At 42.9% G+C, this 21,597-nt stretch overlaps 1 protein-coding gene across 2 annotated transcripts in view; it reads right to left on the bottom strand.

Moving 5' to 3' along the window:
- CLCN3 (chloride voltage-gated channel 3) overlaps window positions 1-16,989 on the bottom strand; it is a 60,635-nt gene extending 43,646 nt beyond the window's left edge. Inside the window, exons 1-2 of one of the 2 annotated variants that reach the window (XM_056855213.1) lie at window positions 16,968-16,989; window positions 10,075-10,251 (exon numbers count right to left, since the gene is read on the bottom strand). In XM_056855213.1, coding sequence (XP_056711191.1) covers window positions 10,075-10,234 — 160 coding nt within the window. In that variant the 5' untranslated portion in view covers window positions 10,235-10,251; window positions 16,968-16,989. Of the gene's footprint in view, window positions 1-10,074; window positions 10,252-16,967 lie in introns of those variants that run through there. The other variant, XM_056855215.1, reaches the window with a different exon arrangement.
- Between the last annotated feature and the right edge of the window lie 4,608 nt (window positions 16,990-21,597).

The raw sequence follows: 21,597 nt of genomic DNA, 5'->3' as shown, positions 1-21,597 counted from the left end.
TAGCCTGAAACTTTAACCACTGCACCACACTGGCTATTGAAGGGTGGCTGCTGTTTAGCAGTAGCAAGCAGCCAGGCCTGAGTTTGCCCTTTACTGACGGAAACTAAGGCTTGAAGGCTAGCAACATTGCTGTGGTTGCCCAGCAACAATCACTGAGGGCATGTGTTTCATAAAGCTACAGACATTGCTTCTATTTTTGGGAGGGATTAATCCCCAATATTTTTCTTTAAAAATTCATATTTGTCTGTAAACCTGGAATGTCTTTCAGATTTGCAAAAATCTTGTCTTTTTATGGCTCCAATCTCTAGATTTAAGTATCCACAGATTGGCCACGGTGAGAATTATCTATACTGATGACAATACAGTTTACCTTGTGGGCAAAGTAAGTGCTCTGGGCAAATGTTTTGGTAATCAAATATCTGTATTTGCTTCCCAGAATCTTGTCCTGCCATAAATATACATACTTGCTCCTCACTAGTATTAACATTCTGAAAAATTGGATAGGCTGGCAAAACTCATTAGCAATCAGAGAGAGATCAAAGGGAAAACAAGATAGATAAGGGTCGCTTGAGGTCAAGGCGGGATTATTACAGAAGAGAAAAAATTGTAAGTACATTAAAGGTAAAAGAATATAACAAAGAAGAAGAGTTGGTTTTTATATGCCAACTTTCTGTACCACTTAAGGGAGACTCAAACCGGCTTACAATCACCTTCCCTTCCCCTCCCCACAACAGACACCCTGTGAAGTAGGTGCGGCTGAGAGAGCTCTAAGAGAACTGTAACTTGCCCAAGGTCACCCAGCTGGCTTCGTGTGTAGGAGTGGGGAAACAAATCCAGTTCACCAGATTAGCCTCCGCCACTCATGTTGAGGAGTGGGGAATCAAACCCTGTTCTCCAGATCACTGCTCCAAACCGCTGCTCTTAACCACTACAGCATGCTGGCTCTCATTGTCAATTTTAACAGCAGCAAGTAGTTCTACTGCTGCATTACAGCAGAAATGTACGTCACCAGAACAAGCATACAAAGCTCAGGCACAGAGCACTTTGCTCTCCTCTCCCAACACAGGACCTTGAATATACATGCCATATAACATTACATGCCATAACAGCCGCTCCTTTTTAATTATCTTTTCTGCTACTAAAAAGTTATACTAATGCCATATATCTACATCAGTGAATTACACATATCAACAGTGTTTTCTATGAATATATTTAACTTTCCGTATGTTGATTTTATTGGCAACAATTTTGTCATTTGTATAATTTTAACTTATTTCCTAAGCTTACTTACTAGCTCATTCAAAGCAACCCTGCCAAAGCATAAGGCATGAAATCTCATAACCATGGAACCTTTCTCCTAGCTATACATGCGTGGCAGAGAGCCATGACCCATGCTTTCACATATTTTCTGGGATACAGTTCCCACTCTCCTCCTTTCAACCACATTCTTCCACAAACTTAAGAGAGAAAAGGGAATATATTACTGCAGAAGTCACTTCTGAGGAATTTCAAAAGTATCAGATGACATTACAAGCATGAGAGATTACTGTGAAGGGTCCATAGAAAGATCTTTAGAATTACCCCAAATAGCTATTACTTATTTAGTATGTTTATATGCTGCCTTTCCTCCTTAAGCACCTAACATGTAAAAATTTAAACATTATCACTATAAGAAACAGCAGACACAATGTGTGTGAAACTCAATAATTCTCAATCACTCCTATAAAGTAGTAGCAGTTTAGTGATACTGCCTTACAGTTCTAGCTGTATTACCAGGCCCCATTTCAGGAGGAAGAAGAGTTGGTTTTTATATGCCGACTTTCTCTACCACTTAAGGAAGAATCAAAGTGGCTTACAATCACCTTCCCTTCCCCTCCCCACAACAGACACCCTGTGAGGTAGGTGAGGCTGAGAGAGTGTGACTAGCCCAAGGTCACCCAGCTGGCTTCATGTGCAGGAGTGGGGAAACAAATCCAGTTCACCAGAATAGCCTCTGCCACTCACTTGCCAAGTATCAACATTAATGCAACTGGTATTTCTTTCTCTCTTTCCACTATTTCTTACCCCTCCCCTTCTCTGTCAATATTCCCCATCTCTCTTTCTCCCCCCCACCCCCTTCAACTGCCACATCGGCGGTAGGGCCCCAGACGGCCAGCAGGGTCCCTGGGAGCCGTTGCATTGGCTGCACAGGGTTAGTAATCTGTGCATGCACAGAAAATATTATTCTTTGGGGGAGGGCGTTAAACTCCCCAACAGACTTTTTTTTTTTTTACTTTTGAGATTTTTCTGCAAACCTGGCGATTCCCCTAAGTTTGGAGGAAAATATCCTTTCTCTCACTGTGGGCCCGATTTTCAGATTTACTTATCTGCAGGTTTGCTCACACTTGAGAAATAGATATATAGATGATGCCCTCTTTTTGTCTCCACCCCAGAAACTCATATTTACTTGCCACTTTGACGGTTTCTTCCTCCCTCTTTACCTTTTTTCATTCATGCTGGGAACAGTAAAGACTCAGGTGTATCTGCAATTCTGGTCTTATGCATTTTGAAGATGGACACTTTCCATAATCTAGACCAGCGGTTCCCAAACTGTGCTCCTCGGAGCACTTGGTGCTCCACGAAACGTCTCCTAGTGCTCCGTGAAGAGACTGGAAAGAAAAATACAACGATCGTTTCATTTAGTATATAGGTGCTAGGTGAAAATTAGTGCTCCGTGATGAATCTCTCTCCTGAAAAGTGCTCCATGACTAAAAAAAGTTTGGGAACCACTGATCTAGACTGAGAGCAGACAAGTCACCAATCATGTACAAGATCTCCTAGGAGAACAGTGTGAATGGCACTCTGTGAAACTGAAGGATTTCTGCCACTCCAGAAAAGCTCTTCCTTGCCCCAACTGACCTGGTCAAAAGCAAGCAACATTCAGCAGGAGTGAAGCCTTTTTGGAAAACTGCAAGCCATTTGTTATGTATGCAGCGGGAAGCTGCATCTCTGCTGAGCTTGGAGTTTCTCCAGGCTCCTGAGCTGCGTGTTCTTATTGGCTGTAAGGACTGTAGCTGTCCAATCAAGAGACTCGAGCGCTTGTGTGTCCTCATTGGCTGCAAGGGCTGCAGCCACCCAATCGCGGACTGGGGGGTGCATGGCCGGAGGGGCTGAGCAGGCATATAAGCAGGGTGTGTTACTTAGTTCTCTAGCTGGAATCTCAATGAAGCGCTATCGTTGGAACTCCGCCTTCTGACTCGTGTATCGCCCACGCGGCTTAACACCATTTTCTCTTTGGAACTGCATGCAGGTTCATGAACTCTCAAAACCTACAAAAAGATCAGCAAGTGGATGTGCAGCCAGTAGAACCTTCTATGGTTTATAGGTTGGCATGGGTACAATACAAGGATTAGGTCCAAGAATTTGATTAACCCAGAAAATGTTAATTAACTGGATAATTAATTGGATCTCTCTGCAGCCCTAGCTAAAACCTATGGTGTCCATTATTACTGGAAGAGTAGCACAAACTAGCTCTCATTTGTATTGCTTTCAAAACAGTTAATCTTGTCTCGAAACTTTATTTATTTACAAAATTTATACTCTGCCTTTCTGCCCTCAAAAGAGCCACCAAGGTGGCCAAAAGATTAAAAATATACATAATAAAAACACGCCTTAAAAATAATTAAACCAAACAAAAACACATCATTAAACCAAAGCTGTAAAATTATCAAAAGCATCATTAAAAATATAAGGCTGGAAGTAAGGATTACTGAGGGAGCCCCATACAAAAAGAAAAAGGCTTCACCTGCTGGCAGAAAATGGTGACAGAAGGGGACAAGCAAGTTCATCTGGGAAGAGGGGTCCGGAGTTTTGGTGCCCCAACCAAGAAGGCCGCCTCTCAACTTGTCACCTGAAGCCGGTAAAAGGTACTCTGGGTCACATCTTCTATCTGCTTATCCAGCAGTAGACCTCGGTCCAAAAGCACTCCCAGACTATGGACCTGGTCCTTCTAGAGGAGTGCAACCCCATACAGAACAGGTGACCCCTTCCGCTCACCACAGCACTTCCGTCTTGTCAGGATTACGCTTCAATTAGCCCTCATCCACTCTATGACTGCCTCCAGGCGCTGGTTCAGAGTTTCTACAGCCTCCATGCGATCCACCGGAAACACAAAGCAGAGTTGAGCGTTGCCCACGTATTGGTGACAACCTAGCTCAAATCTCTGCACGGCATCACCCAGCAGCATCATGTAGATGTTGAAAAACATTTGTGTCCCCACAAGCCAAAGGACAAGGGGCTGAGCAGCAGGCCCCAGCACTGCCTGCTGAAACCCACCCTCCAGGCACAGGATCAGAACCACAGGATCAGAACCAGGCACAGGATCAGCACTGCCAAGACTCTAAACCAGAATAGAACTGTCACTTTATCGTCAGTATTAGCCTAAGAATTTTTAAGATCAGGGGGAAATATTTACAAACAGCATCAAGACTTTGTTAAAAACAGTGACATTGGATTTCAAATTACTATCAGTACTATATGTAAGGACAAAACACACTAAAATACATCATTGTATATAGATGCTGGTTCTTTTTAAGTTTTCACTGACCTATCTTTAGATGGTAAAGGATGATGGCAAAGTGTTAGGCAGCGTTGTAAACATAGCACTTAAACCCCTGCACCGTGCTTCAGCTTCCTGCCATTATCTCTTCAGATTAGCCTGAGAACACTTAAATGAGTAGTTCAGATAGCATCCGCCCATGTAATGGACACTTTTCATCCTGCAGCACCAATGAAGAGCTCTCATAGACTTTTTTGTCCTTTTTATTCACGATGGGACACATGCACAAGTTAAATTAAAGTTGGGTTTCAAAAGTTAAAAATAATAAGACACAAATCATGAACAACTGCAACAGTTGCATGTTGAACAACATAAATCAGAATACTAAAAAAGAAGGACCAGTTCACTAGTTATTAACACATGGTAGATATATGGACTGTCAACTGAGATATTGGTTGCTTTCACACATGCCGAATAATGCTCTTTCAATCCACTTTCAATGCACTTTGCAGCTGAAATTTACTATGTGAAATGGCAAAATCCACTTGCAAATGATTGTTAAAGTGCATTGAAAGTGGAATGAAAGTATATTATTCAGCATGTGTGAAAGCACCCATAGTGTGGGAGTTCTGTGCTGGGAACTGAATTCTCAGACACATACAGGCTCGATTAGGACTAGGACCAGAACAGGGGCTTTAATGTTCCCCCATACTGTTCCCCTAACCTGAAATGGCCCCAGGGAGCCACAACTTGGCCTGTTTGGAAAAGCTGATGTGTTGCCATCATCACAAACTGCCCATGTCCAAAAACAAAGACCCCCTTCCCAAATTCTCCGCACATGACAGAGAAGTCCCACAAATAAAGGACCTTTGAATTAAGAGATAGCAATCCTTTCCCACTCAAGAGAATGAGGGTGAGGGGGCAAAATTAAATTATTAGGAAGGCCACTGTCCTCCTAAGATGCCCTGGGAGAACAACGTATGGTAGTAAGTCATTCCCCAGGTCCAGTACGCTCCAGAGAAAACAACAGAAGCCAGAGAGAAGGACAAAGTGTTCAGACTGATGTTCCCAATAAATGACTTGAAAGGTACAGAAGCCTCCTCAACAAAGGAAAACTAAAAATCAACCAACAGAAAAAAAATCAACCAACAAACATCTAACAAAATAAATATCAGAAATGCACTAAAGCAACTTTTCTTTCTCATTTTAAGTTGGCCAGATTTTCCTGTATCCTGTTTCACTTTAGCTTACAATGTTATGGACAGATTAAAAAAAAAATTAGTAATTTTGGTCATAACAATTTTGAAGCTTTCAATTATTGGGTGATGGGGCTAGCCAATTATTATGGGAGCTCACCATTCTCTTCAAATGTTCTTGGAGAACATGGCAAAGCAACGTCTGCATGACAAAGCAACATCCCACAGCAGGAAGTGGGAGAAACTGGAAAACTGTATGCAGGTCAGTAGCCAGACTGCTACTGCTGTTCCTTCCAGTACACATGAGTAACCTGGCTCCTTCTCCCAGTTTTACTTGCTCTTGATCACCCCATCATCCTCTGTGTTGCTCCACTGTTGGGTGGAAGTGAGGCAGGATAGGACTGGAATACCATTCTTCACTGGAGTTGGGTACTGAAATGCAGATACATGGCGCAAGTTTAAGCCGACAGAGGTCAGGATGATGCCCTATTACTGCAGTACAGTGGGATGACAAAGACCCTGTGATGAAATGACACTTCACTCAAGTCCCTGTGTAAGAATTTTCTACTCTGCTTTGTAAAAGCTGGGTTTACACTCTAAAACAAGGGCCTAAAGCAGTAATTGTACCCCCCCCCCAAAGTCCTCAATGCAGCCACAGAACTTGGAAAGACATGGTTGTGACCATGAAGAACACACGAGGACTACCTTCTAAGTCAAGCCAAAACTAAGTACGTGCAAGCCCCACAGAATAAATAAAGCACCTGTTAACAGAGTACAACTGCAGTTAAGCTCTTCTGAGCTTAATTTTGGACTGGACTGTGCCAAAGCTTATTACTACATAGATTTTACTTTGTAGTAAGACACAGAGTGTTGTTACACAGGCCTTTTATGCACGGGTTGTTCCCGTCGCAGTCACCCCCTGGCTACTTTGAGGCTTCATTTTAATTATGCATATATTTTCCGACCTTCAGAAGTCATCTTGGCTCTCCCCTTGCATTTTCTCCAGGTTTTCAGGATGCCATTTTACCCCAAGTTTAAAGCCTGCCTCAATTCCAAATCGAAAGCTGGTCCTGTGCATACCTGTCACTTCAGGTTTTTCTCCCCATGCCCATTCTCACTTCTCCCTCCCACGTATCTGTCCCCCTCATCCAACCCCTCCCCTGGAAGCCATTATGGAGTGCACTAGTGAGAGAAATCATGAGGCTGCTTATTTGGTCAGTTTCACAGCGAGCGTAGGTCAGTTTCAGATCAAACAGCTGAGAGAACGCTGAAATAATCATGGCGGACTCTAATCAGGTGAACCGGGTTGGTTTCCCCATTTCTGCACATGAAACCAGCTGGGCGACCTCGGGCTAATCACAGTTCTCTCTGAACTCTCTCAGCTCCACCTACCTTATAAGGTGTCTGCTGCGGGGAGAGGAAAGAAAGGAGATTGTAAGCTGGTTTGATTTTCCTTAAAAGGTAAAGTCGGCATATGAAAACCAACTCTTCTTCACAGAGAGTGTGGGTCCATTTCAGTCCTCAGCGGGATGGAACAGCCGGGCTGATTTGCTGCCCACCCCTTATACATGTCCTCTTATAGGCATGAAAGGCATTCTTTTTGTGAGTGAAAGACTACCTATAGGACGATGAATGTCACAAATGACTGTGCAAGTGTTTTTATGTTCTTATGACCCCTGCATTGAGTTATGCAGAAACAAATTGATGGGGGGGGGGGTTGTCCAGACCCTTTTCTGCTTTGGCTGTAAAATGGCCATGTTTCAGATCAAATGAAAGAATCCCATGCAGGGCTGGTGATATATTTCAAAAAATACACTACAGCCAATTACAAAGCAACGTTTTCGGGGGGGGGGGGAGATTCAGGTGTGGTTCAGAAGCTATGCATTTTCGCTAGGGATGCATATCTGATCACAAGGTACTCCTGGAATTTCTTTGGGGCAAAAAGCCCCTGTGGATAGTGTTTTGAGAATTCAATTGCAAATACTTTGCAGTTCGAGAACAGCAGATCCAACAGAACCAGATCATGCATAAAAGACCACAGGCACATTTACTCAGTCTGATCCCAGCTAAATTTAAATGCCTATTAACTGATCTCCATCCTATACCTTCTCTCTCCATTCCCCTTCTTTTCCATACCTAGTATTTCAGACTGTACCCTGAAGTCAGGAGACTTGTGTCTTTATTTTGGGTGCATTTACTTTGGGTTATATACTCTATCTAGTTACTGTAGGTACTATAGAAATAAACTGTCTTCAAAGAATCTTCCCTTATTTCAAAAAACCTTTCATATATTTTCCAGTGCCAAATTATTCAGTATAAGGGTGAGAACAATCTATTAGACAATGCACACCTCATAGCACTATTCCAATTATACAAAGTTTAGATTCCCACAAAGCCCTGATCAGTGTAACTGCATAAACTCTAAACACAGTGTCAAGAATTAGCTATGTGGAACCCAAGTAACATGTTCCTGTCCCACAAGATTTACTATGTTAGATCAAACATAATGGAGGCAGAACACAGAGAAGTAGAATGAATAAGAAGTCATAAGCTGTATTTTTTCCATCAGAGAACTCAAGGAGGCATATACAGAGTCCTCTTAAGATCACTCATCCATGCATTAACAGGCCCATACATGCTTAGCTTCTGCAGAATAGCTGCACCATGTGCCTTTTAACCAAATGCTGTGAACAACAAGGCTTGAGAAAGCTTTGCTAAAAACACATAATGAAGAATATGATCTGAGAGGCAGATTGACCTTCCACACTAGAAAAAAGGCTTGCTATTTCTTGGCAAGCTTCAAAATCTAATGCATAACAACCTAGTACATCTCTCCTACAGAACAGCTTCCCTCTGTTTGCACATTTCGGTAAGTCCTATTATTAATTGCAACAATCTTCTGAGATATTTTTCCTTCAAGAGTTTGTAAAGTTGTTTATTAATGGCTCAGATGACTGTAATTAATTATTCAGTACATAAATGTTTGTACCATATTTACCTGAAAAAATCTTACTATGGTGTACTTTGAACTGCCCCAACCGTGTCCCACCATTTTCCTTTTTGGTGTTTTCAAGTATAAAATCAATTCACAGAAATACTTTATCAAACTATCTGACACACTGTTTTTGCAGTTTTTCTTAATAGGCAATAGGATTACATGTTTTATCCCCATAATTTATGAACAGCCCAACTAGAAGTTTGTTGTAAGTCATTCTCATTTTCCACATTTTCCCAACAGTGTTATCCTAAGCACAGTAACATCCTTCCAAGTACATGGAAGTCAATGGTTTTAGAAGGGAGGATCTCTGCCTTACAATGGTAATATAAATGTTCTCAAGTAGCGCTGACATTCTTGTCACTTGTGGGTAAACCTAATGCATACTGACAATACCAAAAGAAAATGGATTCTTTTCCCTAAAAAGGTCGTTCAGAAAAACCCTGAAGTGCCCAAGCTACCTGGAAGGGGAAAGATTATGGGACTCAAATGAAGTTCCTACATGTATGTTCTGCATTGAAATTAGAAGACACAGCAAGAGGCTGGATGCTCAACCCCCATATATAGCCTCCCTCAAGCATGTTCAGATCACTGGGGAGAAGAGGGCACTGCCTTCTGGAAGTCAGAGGTCCAATGAAGCACACAGCATTCAACTCCAATATGTGGAAATGTACATATGAAGAGCCATGCTGGATTAGATAGTCCAGTATTTTGTTTACAAAGTGGCCAATCAGTTGTCTCTAGGAAGCCCACAAGCAGGATGACTGCAACAGCATCCTCCCACCCATGCTTCCCAGCAACTGATATAAAGAGGCATACTGCCTCTGTTGCTGGAGGGAGCAGATATCTATCATTGCTAGAAGCAATCATGACTAGTAACAGCCGCATCCTTCATGAATTTGTCTACTACCCTTTTAAAGCTTTCCAAGTTGGCAGGCATCGCCACATCATGGGGCAGCGAGTTCCACCTTTTGTCGGTCTTGAATCTCCTACCCTTCAGCTTCAGTGGGTTCAAGTATTAGGAGAAAGAGAGAGAAAAGCTTCTTCCTGTCTACCCTCTCTGCACCAAGCATAAATGCACAAAGGCCACTTGAACACTGCAAAGAAATAAAGCATGGCAGGGAAAGGCTTTAGATTAAGAACCTCTTCAATTAATATGGTGTATAAATCCTTCGCTTATTACATGTGCCTGCTGTATTATCATTTTACATTGCATTCCAACTGACAAATCTGTTTGTCCACAATATACCACTAACAATCTACATCACCCATACACCCTCAAAGCCCAACCTTCCACCATGTACATTCCTCACTAAATATCGCAAAACAGTGATTTACTGACTTACCAACAGATGCATCACCATCTAACAAATTGTCATCTTCAGAGGTCTGAAAGTCCATGATGACCCCGGCTCCATCTAGAAGTTCCTCATCACTGCTTGCGCTAGTTATGCTATTGTAGCTATTTCGGTAGAACCCTCTATGGAAAAGCTGCTCCGACTCCATTTAGCTGTTTTTATAACCTAAAAAGATATTCAGTGTTAGATAGTACCTTCTAAACACATAAAAACAGAATTCAAAATTTACTGAAAATAAAGTTTCCTTCATTAGGAAGAGCTCACAGTCGTGCAAGTATCATCCACTGATTTATTCAACAGCAGTAGCTGCTCCAGATATATCTTTACATTCAGACGGCCTGTCCTGAAAATTCAATCCCTTCTAAAGGTTTTTTCTCCACCACAAAGACACTAAAGTCTATACTGCCAACCCCTCTTTATGAATTCCACTTAAGGGAGATGGGATGAAGAAATGATCAGATACAGGAAGCGTACAAGTTCAAAGCATTCTCATTCATATGTGCAGCTGACAAAGCAGACCTGCAGAAAATTTTCTATGAAAGGCATCTATAAAGGAGCTCTCTTGGTGGAATGGGAAAAAGGAGAAAAGAAAGACATGAAAGAGCTGGGAGTGTGAAAGAATAATTCACCTACTAAACCTCCATCCCCCAACACACATTCTGCACCTTGGCCGATTTAATCGGATTTGCTGTTTCCCAGAAAGATATGATAGGGTGCTTATTCTTACCAATATACAGAATCACTGTTGTACCACAAAAGATGAAAAACACCACACACTCAGAGGTTGGATCCACTACAAATACACACACAAATGGAAAGTACTTCCACATGCACGGGCCTGGGGGAAATATAATTTTTCCCTTACCACTTATGGGGTGCCACTGCAGAGTGTGAAGGGGAGAAGGGGCTGTGCAGGCCTGATTCCAAGCACTAAGGGGCTCTTAGAAAAATGTCTACTCCCTCTTGTTGATGGCAGACTCATGCCTGACAGTTGCCCATTAGCATGTGCACTCACCAGCAGCGGAGGAAGATGTTGCTGATGCTCCTAGCCATCAGCCAGAGAACCTAGATGGAGGATAACACCTGCACTACCATAAAGAAGGTAAAAGGCTAGCCCATGCAAGAAAGGACAGCACGGGGCAGGAGAGAAACCCAAATCCTTGCTGCTGCTCATGAGGGCCAATGATAGTATCCCCCCAGGGTAATAGACCCAGAAGGTGCTGAATCTTGATGCCAGTCCTGGGGCTCCTCCTTTTCCAGTGTTCTAAGCCATACCCATGTTCTAGGCCACACCCATTTTTTCTGTTTTTATATTTGTTCTGGATATTTGGAGGTTTTCCTAGAAATGTCTCCCCATCCCTACATTTATTTATTTATATCATTTATAGTCCACCTTTCCCACTTCAACTCAAGGCAGATTACAACAGAGTGAGTCAATACAATTGAAGGATGGGAATTCAATGAACAATGAAACAGGAATTAAGGGTGTAGAACCAATCAGAAGTCTGAAAACAGAACTGAAGCAAAGCATAAGTATTAACATGACACATTAAATGATGCAAAAACTGCATAGTAGGATCCGAGTTTCAGCAAGCTATACACAGTAGTATAGACCACAGTCCCTAATATTTTATCCAAGTAACTTTGTGAAACATTTAGTACCTTGCAACTCTACTGCCTGCATAGAAAAGCCCTCTTGAATAATTCAGTTTTGCATAGTTTGTGGAAAGCCAGAAGAGTGGGAGCTTGCCTGACATTCTCAGGCAGGTCATTTCCTAAGGTGGGGGTCTCAGTGGAGAAAGCATGTGTATGGGCAGTTGCAAATTTTGCACATTTGCTGGTTGGTACCTGCAGAAGACCCTGCTCTGATGAGTGAAGCTGTCGCGATGGACTCGATATGAGGCCATGAAGGGCTTTGTATGTGATAGCTAATACCTTACATAAGAAAAGCCATGCTGGATCAGACCAAGGTCCATTGAGTCCAGTAGTCTGTTCACACGGTGGCCAACCAGGTGCCTCTAGGAAGCCCACAAACAAGACAACTGCAGCAGCATTATCCTGCCTGTGTTCCAAAGCACCTAATATAATAGGCATGCTCATCTGATCCTGGAGAGAATAGGTATGCGTCATGGCTAGCATCCACTTTGACTGGTAGCCATGAACAGCCCTCTCTTCCATGAACATGTGCCTGAAGGATAGGAGTAATATGCATGCTCCATCTAGCTCCCAATAATAGCTGTGTCGTGGCATTCTTCGCCAACTGGAGTTTCTGAATTGATTTTGAAGGGAGACCAATGTACAGTACATTACAGTAGGATAGCCTTGATGTTACTGTGGTGTGGATCGAGGTGGCCACATCAGCCATGTCAAGATGAGGGGCCATCTTTCATGCTAGGCTAAGTTGGCAGAAAGCCGTTTTTTGCAAATGCATTAATTTGCTTCTCCAGTAATAATGTTGGGTCTAGTATAACCCCAAGGATCTTAACTGAGTCAGCAAGGGTCAGCTGAACTCGAAATCGATTAAAAGCGGGGAGCACAATGTCCTTCAAGATCTCTGCCCAACTGGCATTACCTCCATCTTTTCAGGGTTCAGTTTAAATTTGGTCAGCCTTAACCAATTCACCACAGCAGCCAGGCAGTTATTCAGGACCTCTACCAAATCATCAGGGCATTTGGATAAAGATATACAGAGCTGGGTATCATCCACATATTGATGATGTCCAGCCCCAAAGCTACAAATGATTTGTCCTAAGGGACTGAAAAGAATGGGGAATAGAATAGCACCCTGTAGAACTACAGGATACATCCCACACTGATGACAACTGGTCTTCCACAGCAACTTTTTGAGTCCAATCCGTGAGGAATGATTTGAACCAGTTCCGTGCACATCCCGATGCCTACTTTTGCCTCCAAGTGTCTCAACAAGATGATATGATTTATTGTACCAAAGGCTGCAGTTAAGTCCAACAAAAGCAATAAAGAGTCATGGCCTCTGTCTACGCTCAGACTGAGGTCACCAACTAAAGCTAGTAGAGACATCTCTGTCCCATAGCCCAGCCTGAAGCCAGACTGAAAAGGATCTCAGGCAGATGAGTTATCCAAGAAGACCTAGAGATGGTCTTCTACTGCTCTCTCAATCACTTTGCCCAGAAAGTGAAGGTTAGAGACCGAGCAATATTTGGCCATATCATTTTTCTGTAAGGATGGTTTTTTAAGTAGTGGACAGAAAACCGCCTCTCTGAGTGGTTGAGGGAAGGTACCCCGAGTAAGTGACTGACTTATAATAGATATTAAGGGCCTGTTGATATGGTGTGATTTTAGTAGCCAGGATGGATCTAGAGTACAAGTAGTGGCCTTCACCGATCCCAGGATCTTGTCGACATCCATCACAGAAACTGGGACAAAAATGATCCTTGAATAGACCAGCCGGTGTATTAGTCCTCTCTTCTGGTGTGCCTATGTTACAACTATCATCCAGATCAGAGCATATTCTCAATATTTTATCAGCAAAAAACTTGGAAAATGTATCACTGCTAATGGTCTCTTCCTGGGATAATAAAGGCTCAGATTTTGGTATCAGCAGTTGCTGAGCTACCTTGAAATATTGGGATCGTTGTGAGCTAGCTGATGCTGTAGCAGTAACATTATTTTGTCACTGTCACCACTGCTTCATAAGTACATGACTTCAGATTTTGTGATCCACACACTAGTTCAGAGTTCAAGTTCAGAATTATATATACGATAGAGACCCTTCTTGTCTGAGAACACAGTACAGCAGCATATAACATTTAGTGAAGAAAACACACAACCCAAATATTAAGTCAAATAATATATATTATACATGTGGTAGTGTTCATGTTTTATTTCTCTATCTATAAAAGGTTAGAGCAGATTTAAGTTACAGAGTACTTAATGAAATCAAGAAAACTGTGTATTAACTAAAACATAGGCATAAAACACAGAGACAATGATGATAGGCTAAGCAAAAAGCATTGTTTTACCTTAAATTACGCCTGTCTCACTGGAAATACATTGAATTCAACATCCATACTTCATGGTGCTTTGATTCCCTCGGCTCCTAAATCTTTAAATGAAAACCAGCGATTCCATTTCTGTGTAAGCTCAAGTCATGCTCTGAATCATATGATTCTTAAAAATTACAGTAGCATCATTATGTAAGTTTAACACATCTTAGAAATGCCTGAGGGGAGAATACACAATACAAGGGATTATAACACTAATAGTGAGCTAATTAAGGATGTCTATAAGGGAAAATTGGTGGAGGGAGTTCCCTTGCTTATCATTAGGTAATGCTGTAGATTACCTTACATTAAAATCATCATATTCAGAGTAAATAAAACCTTGTCTCAAAGCATTTCATGCACTCCAAAAGAGAATATATTTCTATGGAAAAACTGGAAAGAAAAAGTCCTTGGAAAAGAACAGGAAAAAAACTCCAAATTTGTCCAGGTTTTGACATCCCTAATCATGCTGAAAAGCTTACTACAAAGCTCAGTGTGAAATAAGTCCTCACCTAAATTGCCCAAAATATTTATTTATTTAATCTCTATCCCCCACAGTAGATACAGAACTTCAAGACATCCCTAAAAGTAATAAAGTTACTGCTGCCGATAAGCAAACATTACAAAGGATCTTGCATCTTTTGTACAACTAGATCTATGGTACAAAAAAATTAGCACTAACATCTCGCTATATATTTTAGGAGTACCACAGTGCTATTACTGTCAACAGCCTTTCTTGCCTTATCCTATCACTAGAAGCCAGAGAGCTAGGCCAAGACTTTTAAGGGAACTGCTTTCTTAATGGAGCTTTCTACTGAGAGGCAGCAGTTTTAGAATCCTCCAGAAAACAAGTTTAAAAGAAAGCAACAAATTTTCAGCTGCTTAAAAAAATATTTATCTTCCAAGACAGGCTCCAAGTGGTGATGATCCTGAATTTAGCAACTGCCTCCAGTCTCTGCAGAAACCTGCTTGGGCAGAATCTTGCAACATGGAAACCTTCATCACAGATGACAGCAAGGTGCCTCAAAACCTTTCCTGTTGGTTTGGGGAAGGACAGGAAAGGACACATGAAGCTGCCTTCTACTGAATCAGACCCTGCTCCATCAAAGTCAGTATTGTCTACTCAGACCTCCAGGGTCTCAGGAAGAGGTGTTTCACATCACCTGCTTGCCTAGTCCCTTTAACTGGAGATGCCAGGGATTGAATCTAGGGACCTTCTGCATGCCAAACAGATGCTCTACCACTGAGCCCACAGGAGAAGTGGGAGCCACACAGCAAAGGTCCAGATTTGAGGGGGGGGGCACAGAGTACTCAGAGATACTGCATGTTTGGTTAGTCCATCCTGCACAGAAGACACTGTCTAACCACCCGCCACACCAACAGCCAGGCTGAAGCAATGAGCATCCCTATTCCTCCATGAGGGTGGTCTCACCCAGCCTTCCTTCCCTCTCCCTGCCAATAAAAGCCCGCTCCCCTTCACATCCCAATGGCCACATTAATGGGAGGTTTTGCCTTGGATTTGCCACTCTCCAGATACACATTTTCCCCATCTAAATTCTCAAAACTAAAAAAAATAAGCCTCCCAATGCAGAGTTTTGAAAATTCAAATGGGGAAAATGTGCATCTAGGGAGCGGCAAATCCAGGACAGAATCAGAATTATTAGTACGGCATATGCCAGTAAAACATTTGTATCATCTATACACGAGATAAAAGATTACATAGATTTTAAAAAGACCATACCTGGCTAAAATTCTTGACTAACATTTAAGAAACTAAAATTCACTAAATATTAAAAGAATTTTTTTTTAAAAAAAATGACCTAGTTGCCATGACCCAACTTTAAGCAGCTGACTTTATATATGACTGCTAATCATATTATGCCAATAAAGGTTTATGTATGTATGACTGCTAATCAGATTTATGAATACGGCGAAGCCATTAAAATATTCGTATCAATTACAAAATAGAATTAAAAGATGCAATATCTAAAACGATGGGATATATAATTCAAATCCAGGGCAAAACCTCCCACGCAATGCCTCGAGAAGCGCCTCCAACCCCACGCCGCCTCTTAGTAAATCTAAAGGAGAACACAGAATTTGTGGGAGAATGGGAGGCATGGACAATATATTGTGAAAATGAATTAAAGCTGGGAAGGCTTAAAGGTTATGTGTGTGTGTAAAGTGCCTTCAAGTGGCAGGAGACTAACAGGTGGTTTGCCAGTGCCTTCCTCTGCACAGCAACCCTGGTCTTCCTTGGTGGTCTCCCATCCAAATACTAACCAGGGCTGACCCTGCTTAGCTTCTGAGATCTGACGGGATCAGGCTAGCCTGGGCCATCCAGGTCAGGGCTTAAAGGTTATACTTTGATCTAATTCAAACGAGAGAAGCAGAAATATTATTAAGGATATTGATTCAGATTGAAAGAATTGTAATTAGATTGACATAAGAAATATATTATGATGAATTAGAATTTAAATGCAAAGGGGGACAATTAAGTTATCAAATAGATAAGGAGGAGGGAAGAGGGGAAGTCAGTGAAGTACTAGCATGAATTAGTTATTTGGTTAAGAAAAATAATGGTTATATCATATAACAAGGTTATTGAATGATGCAAATTATCGTGATATAAGAAAAAACAATTAAAAAATTAATTTTTTTAAATAAATAATAATAAAAAAAAAACCACGCCGCCCTCCCGGCACCGAACAGCGGGCGGCCAGGCGCCCAGCGAGGCCAGGGACAGTCCCGGCCGCACGGAGGAGTCTCGCTTTTCCCGCGGCCACCTGCCACCCCCCCCTGCCCCGGGGCCTCTCTGCCCAGGACTCCCAGCAGCCTCCCCGGCCAGAGCCGCCTTACCTGGCCGCGCGGCGCCGCCTGGGGATGCCCCGAGAAGCGCTCACACATCCTCCCGCCGCTGAGCCGGGCGGAGGGGCCTGGTCCCTGAGGGAAGGGAGGAGCCGAGAAGGAAAAAAGGGGAGGCTCGCGAGGAACGGCCCTACAATCCCCCCGCCCGCCGCCGCCACCCACCCATCCTACCCGACCACCCCCAGGCGGCAGTCACCCGGCAGCGTTCAGGTGCGGAGGCCCCGCCCTAGCCGGCGAGGGGCGAGCGGCGTCAACGCGGCACGCTACGCAGCCGCACTCCAAAGGCCGGCGGGTATTTCGCACCCCGCATTCCTAGCGCGCCTCGGAAAGCCCGTCCAATGGGGGGGGGGCTGCTTTTGCGCACGCGCCCCTCCCTCGCCCGATGGTCGGCGAAATGCGATGCCCAGATGTAAGGGCTGGTTTAGAATACTGTGTATTCATACGCACGCACATGGAAGCTTTGGGGAGCTGGCATCCGGGAGCCATGAACCAACCAATCGTGCTCTCTGCGCCTGGTACGGCCTCTCACCAGTAGAGAGCTCTGAATTACCTTCATCTTCAAGAATGTGGTTTCTGGTTACCGAGCTCACAAGATCAGGCACTCGCTAAGTGACGCCAATGTTTATAAGTTATGCTAATCAGAGTGAAGTAGACATTTAATGTGCGTTGGTGCTTTCGTGTATCAATCTGCTTGTCAGCAGCCATGGGCCTGCCCCCATGCGAATGCATAAATGATACTGACTTTCCTTTGTTTCTCTGGTGAGTAACTCTGCATCTTATTTGTGGGTTATTTCACCCCAGGGTCTCTGTTTAGCTAAATAAAGAACTGTTGCTCTTTGTAACCTCTTCCTAGTTGTCTTCATTGGACTCTATAAGACAACCAGGGCACTTCATAACGAAGGCCATGTATACATTGGAGGTTTTGCCTTGCATTTGCCGCTCTCTTGATGCACATTTGCCCCATCCAAATTCTCAAAAACTCCACAACAAGCCCCCATGCAGAGTTCTGAGAATTCGGATGGGGCAAGTGTGCATCTTATAAAGAGTGGCAAATCTACAGTAAAACCTCCCATCCATAAATGGCCTAAGGCTGAGTGGGTTGATGCCGACCGCTGTTCCTTTCCTACAGTACAATCAGCAGGTATGCCTAGGATGCGGCTGAACAATTATATACATACACAAATGTAAATATCCTGTGTAAAATATAAGCTGAGAAATGCAGAACACAGTTTTCAAACTTTCTACATCGATGGGGGAAAACATACAATACGCTTAAAAAAAAGATTTCACTAGATAAGGCAACACAGAACTACTGAAATCACACTTCCCATCCAAGGGCTCTATCAAGCAGATGGAGTGCTTTGTGCAGCTGCCAGGACACAAATTTAAGAACCCACCGATTCTCGTGGATTTGTGCAATTTTGAAATGCAGCCCTTCAAAACTCACCATTGACTCATATCACACCCATGTTTTCAGGCTGTGTCACACAAAAATGGATCAGGTGCTTTATGGGGCAAAACGTGGATATGATGCGCTCACAGGATTCCTATAAGGAGGCCACAAATATCCACAATCAAATCATACGTCTATCTGCACAGGCTACAGTGTAAGAAGTACAGCCCCAACACTGGTACTGCGGTCGCACACAATCAGCATGGAACTTTATAAACTCTCCTGATTCTTCAAATCAGTTCAAATCTTGATATTTAGGCAATTACTTCAAACCTACTGTCTGATCGTAGCTCATGGCATTTCTCTGTAATTATAAATCTGGTATCTCATGATGCTGCCAAAGTAAAATAGTGTTTTCAGCCACAGGGCAACATAAGTAGAAAAGAGCAACATTCCAGTAGCATTAAAGGCTTACAAGATTTCTGGCAGGGTATGAGCTTTTTTGAAGACACCCCCAAAATTGTATTGTCTAATTACAGCCACAAATTGTATTTCAAAATTCACATATGCACTGGCTTATAGATGTGCTAAATCCTTGATTTCAGGAATGGATTTTCAAGTCTTCAACACAATGACACCTCAAACTTATTATTAAAGCTGAAATGCTTTTTTAAAAAAACCTTGGCAATCCAAGACCCAATTGAATACAATGGGGCTTACTTCTGAGTAGACCTGCTTAGGATTGTTCCCTTACAGTGCAATACTAAACAGTTACACCCTTCTATATCCATTGAAGTCGCTGGTCTTAGAAGGGTTTAGGATTCCACTGTTAATCACCTCTTGCATTGCAACAATCATGCATTCAACTCATTGGTACAAAATCTAGATCCTTGTAAAGAGAATTTTCCAGCGGTTCTTGTAGGTTATCCGGGCTGTGTGACCGTGGTCTTGGTCTTTTCACACAGCCCAGATAACCTACAAGAACCAATGAACTCTGACCGTGAAAGCCTTTGACAATATTTAGAATTTTCCAAGTTGCTAAAAACACTCAAATCTTGCATTTATATGAAATTAATTGAAAACAAAGTAAGCACGGTGATTAAAAGGGATCGGTTAATAATTATTATTTTATTATTAACTCATTTTATTGGCACTCTATAAGCTTTCATGTTTACTGTTTGTTGTTGTGTTATATTTTATATGCTGCTTCTGGCTGATATTTTAGATTTTTTTCCTACATAATATCTAAAATTATGTTGTGAGTAACTGCACTGAAAATCCAGAAACAAACACCACAAAATCAAAAAATAAAAGCCATGCAATACTTTTAGTAGGACCAAACAAAATAGACAAAATAGTGTACAAGCTTAAAGTTTTCCTGAACTCTTCAACAGAGTGGATGTTTTAAAAACACACAAACAAACAAACAGGGTGGGGGAAAAGAGTCTTTCAGGACATGATCTTAAGGTCTTGTCTCCTAGGCGTGTTGAGTGGAATGCTGAGCAGGTACACAGATTTAAAATTTTGCAGACCTCAGGTTGTAACCTTGGCCTTTCTGGGAAGAAGCATCCAGTTAAAAATACAAAAACCAGCAGCAAATTGTTATCAGTAGCATCAAAATGGAACAGAAAGACTGCAGTCGTAAGAACACTTTCCTGGAAATAAGCCCCGTTGAATAAAAGAGGATTTACTTCTGAGTAGCCCGCTGCTCATGTAAAGGAAGGAGGAACCAAACCCAGTTCTGCCGATTAGAGTCCACCGCTCTTAACCACTGGCTCTCAGTATAATACGGTATGTTGTAGGATTCCATGTAGAAATCATGAGGTTCTATGCCTCAGATCCATATATTTGCACTTGCACCAAGGCAAAACCACAGTGCACTGGATGTGTGATTTTAATGGTACTATTATGTGATAAGACAGTGCACTTTGAAGGAGTCAATGTAAAAATCATGACACAATGCAGCATATCTTGCAATCTCCAATTATTTTTCCAACCGAAAAGGAAACAGATTCACGAAACAATCTTATCAAGCTATGCTTTCAGATATTTCGAACACACCGTCGACTATAAAGAGAGAAGGGCTGAATATAATGGACAAAAAAAAGGAGTTGATGGGACTTTTAAATAAACATATATATAAAACCAGGCAGCACTAATGACCTGGAACATATACTTCTCTTCAGCGTCCAAACATAAACATGCAAAAAAAAAAAGAAGACACAGGTTGTGCAGTGGCCTAAGAGGATTACATTGCATGGGGAAAAATAACATCTGCTCAAATTCGGTAAACAGTCTTCCACGCATTGTGTGCCCATTTAGATGCTTGCATCTAGCCTTTTCAAGCGGAATAAGATGGCAAAAAAAAAAACACCCCAGGTTGCACTATGGGCCGCACCAACACTATAGCTGTCGATTCCCATTTATTTATTTATTTATTCTGCTTCAACTTCCTCATGTAAAACTCTCTGTAAACAACAGCCAAACATAAGGACATCAGACCGAAAAGCTCCGTCCGAACTCTGCTAGCTCTCAGATGCCCGCGAAAATGTTGGAAAATGCCCCCCCCCCTCTGCAATATGAAGTGGTGCGGTCCATTCTGACACCTCCATCCGCTGCGTGTGGAGACCACCCCAGAAAGAAAACCAGGCATTCCGTTGCTACGCAAACCGCCTAACAACCACCCGTGCGCGTCCTACCCCGGCCCGGCCTTGCGCAGACGCCGTACGCTTTGGTCACGTGGCCGCCCTCCCGCGCGTTGCCAGGGCGAACCTGTAAGCAATCGGCACAACACGCCCCGTGTGGCGCATCCGAACTAAGCGGCCGCTCCGCTGCCCAATGGTAGCCCAACGTTTAGCTCTCCAGCCTATCGCGACGCGGAAGGGGTGGGGCTGCGACTCGGGCTAGGTTGAAGCGGCTGGAAAAGGGTGAGGGGGAGAACGCTAATGGGGTTGGGGTTGAAGGGAGGGCTGAGACGTTCCCTTACTCGGCCTTCTTCAACACGAAGCGGTTCTGGTTTTGTTATGCTTCCCGGATTTGATGTTGTTCCTCCCGCACCTCTCGTCTAGTAAGTCGTCTCGCTTTGTCCCTTGTTGTCTTTACCAGCGTTACAGGGAGGGATGTGTCCAGGCCGAAGTCGCAGTGGGGAAGGCTTCCTCCTTAGCTTTGTGGGGTGCTGCGCGTCATAGGTCACCTCCCGCCCCCAACTGTTTTCTCCCGAAGTCAACC

Source organism: Euleptes europaea, chromosome 9 (genome assembly GCF_029931775.1).
Source record: "Euleptes europaea isolate rEulEur1 chromosome 9, rEulEur1.hap1, whole genome shotgun sequence".
NCBI classification, from domain to species: domain Eukaryota; kingdom Metazoa; phylum Chordata; class Lepidosauria; order Squamata; family Sphaerodactylidae; genus Euleptes; species Euleptes europaea.
Note: the sequence above shows the minus strand (reverse complement) of the source record. Positions and strands in the feature narration are given on the sequence as shown.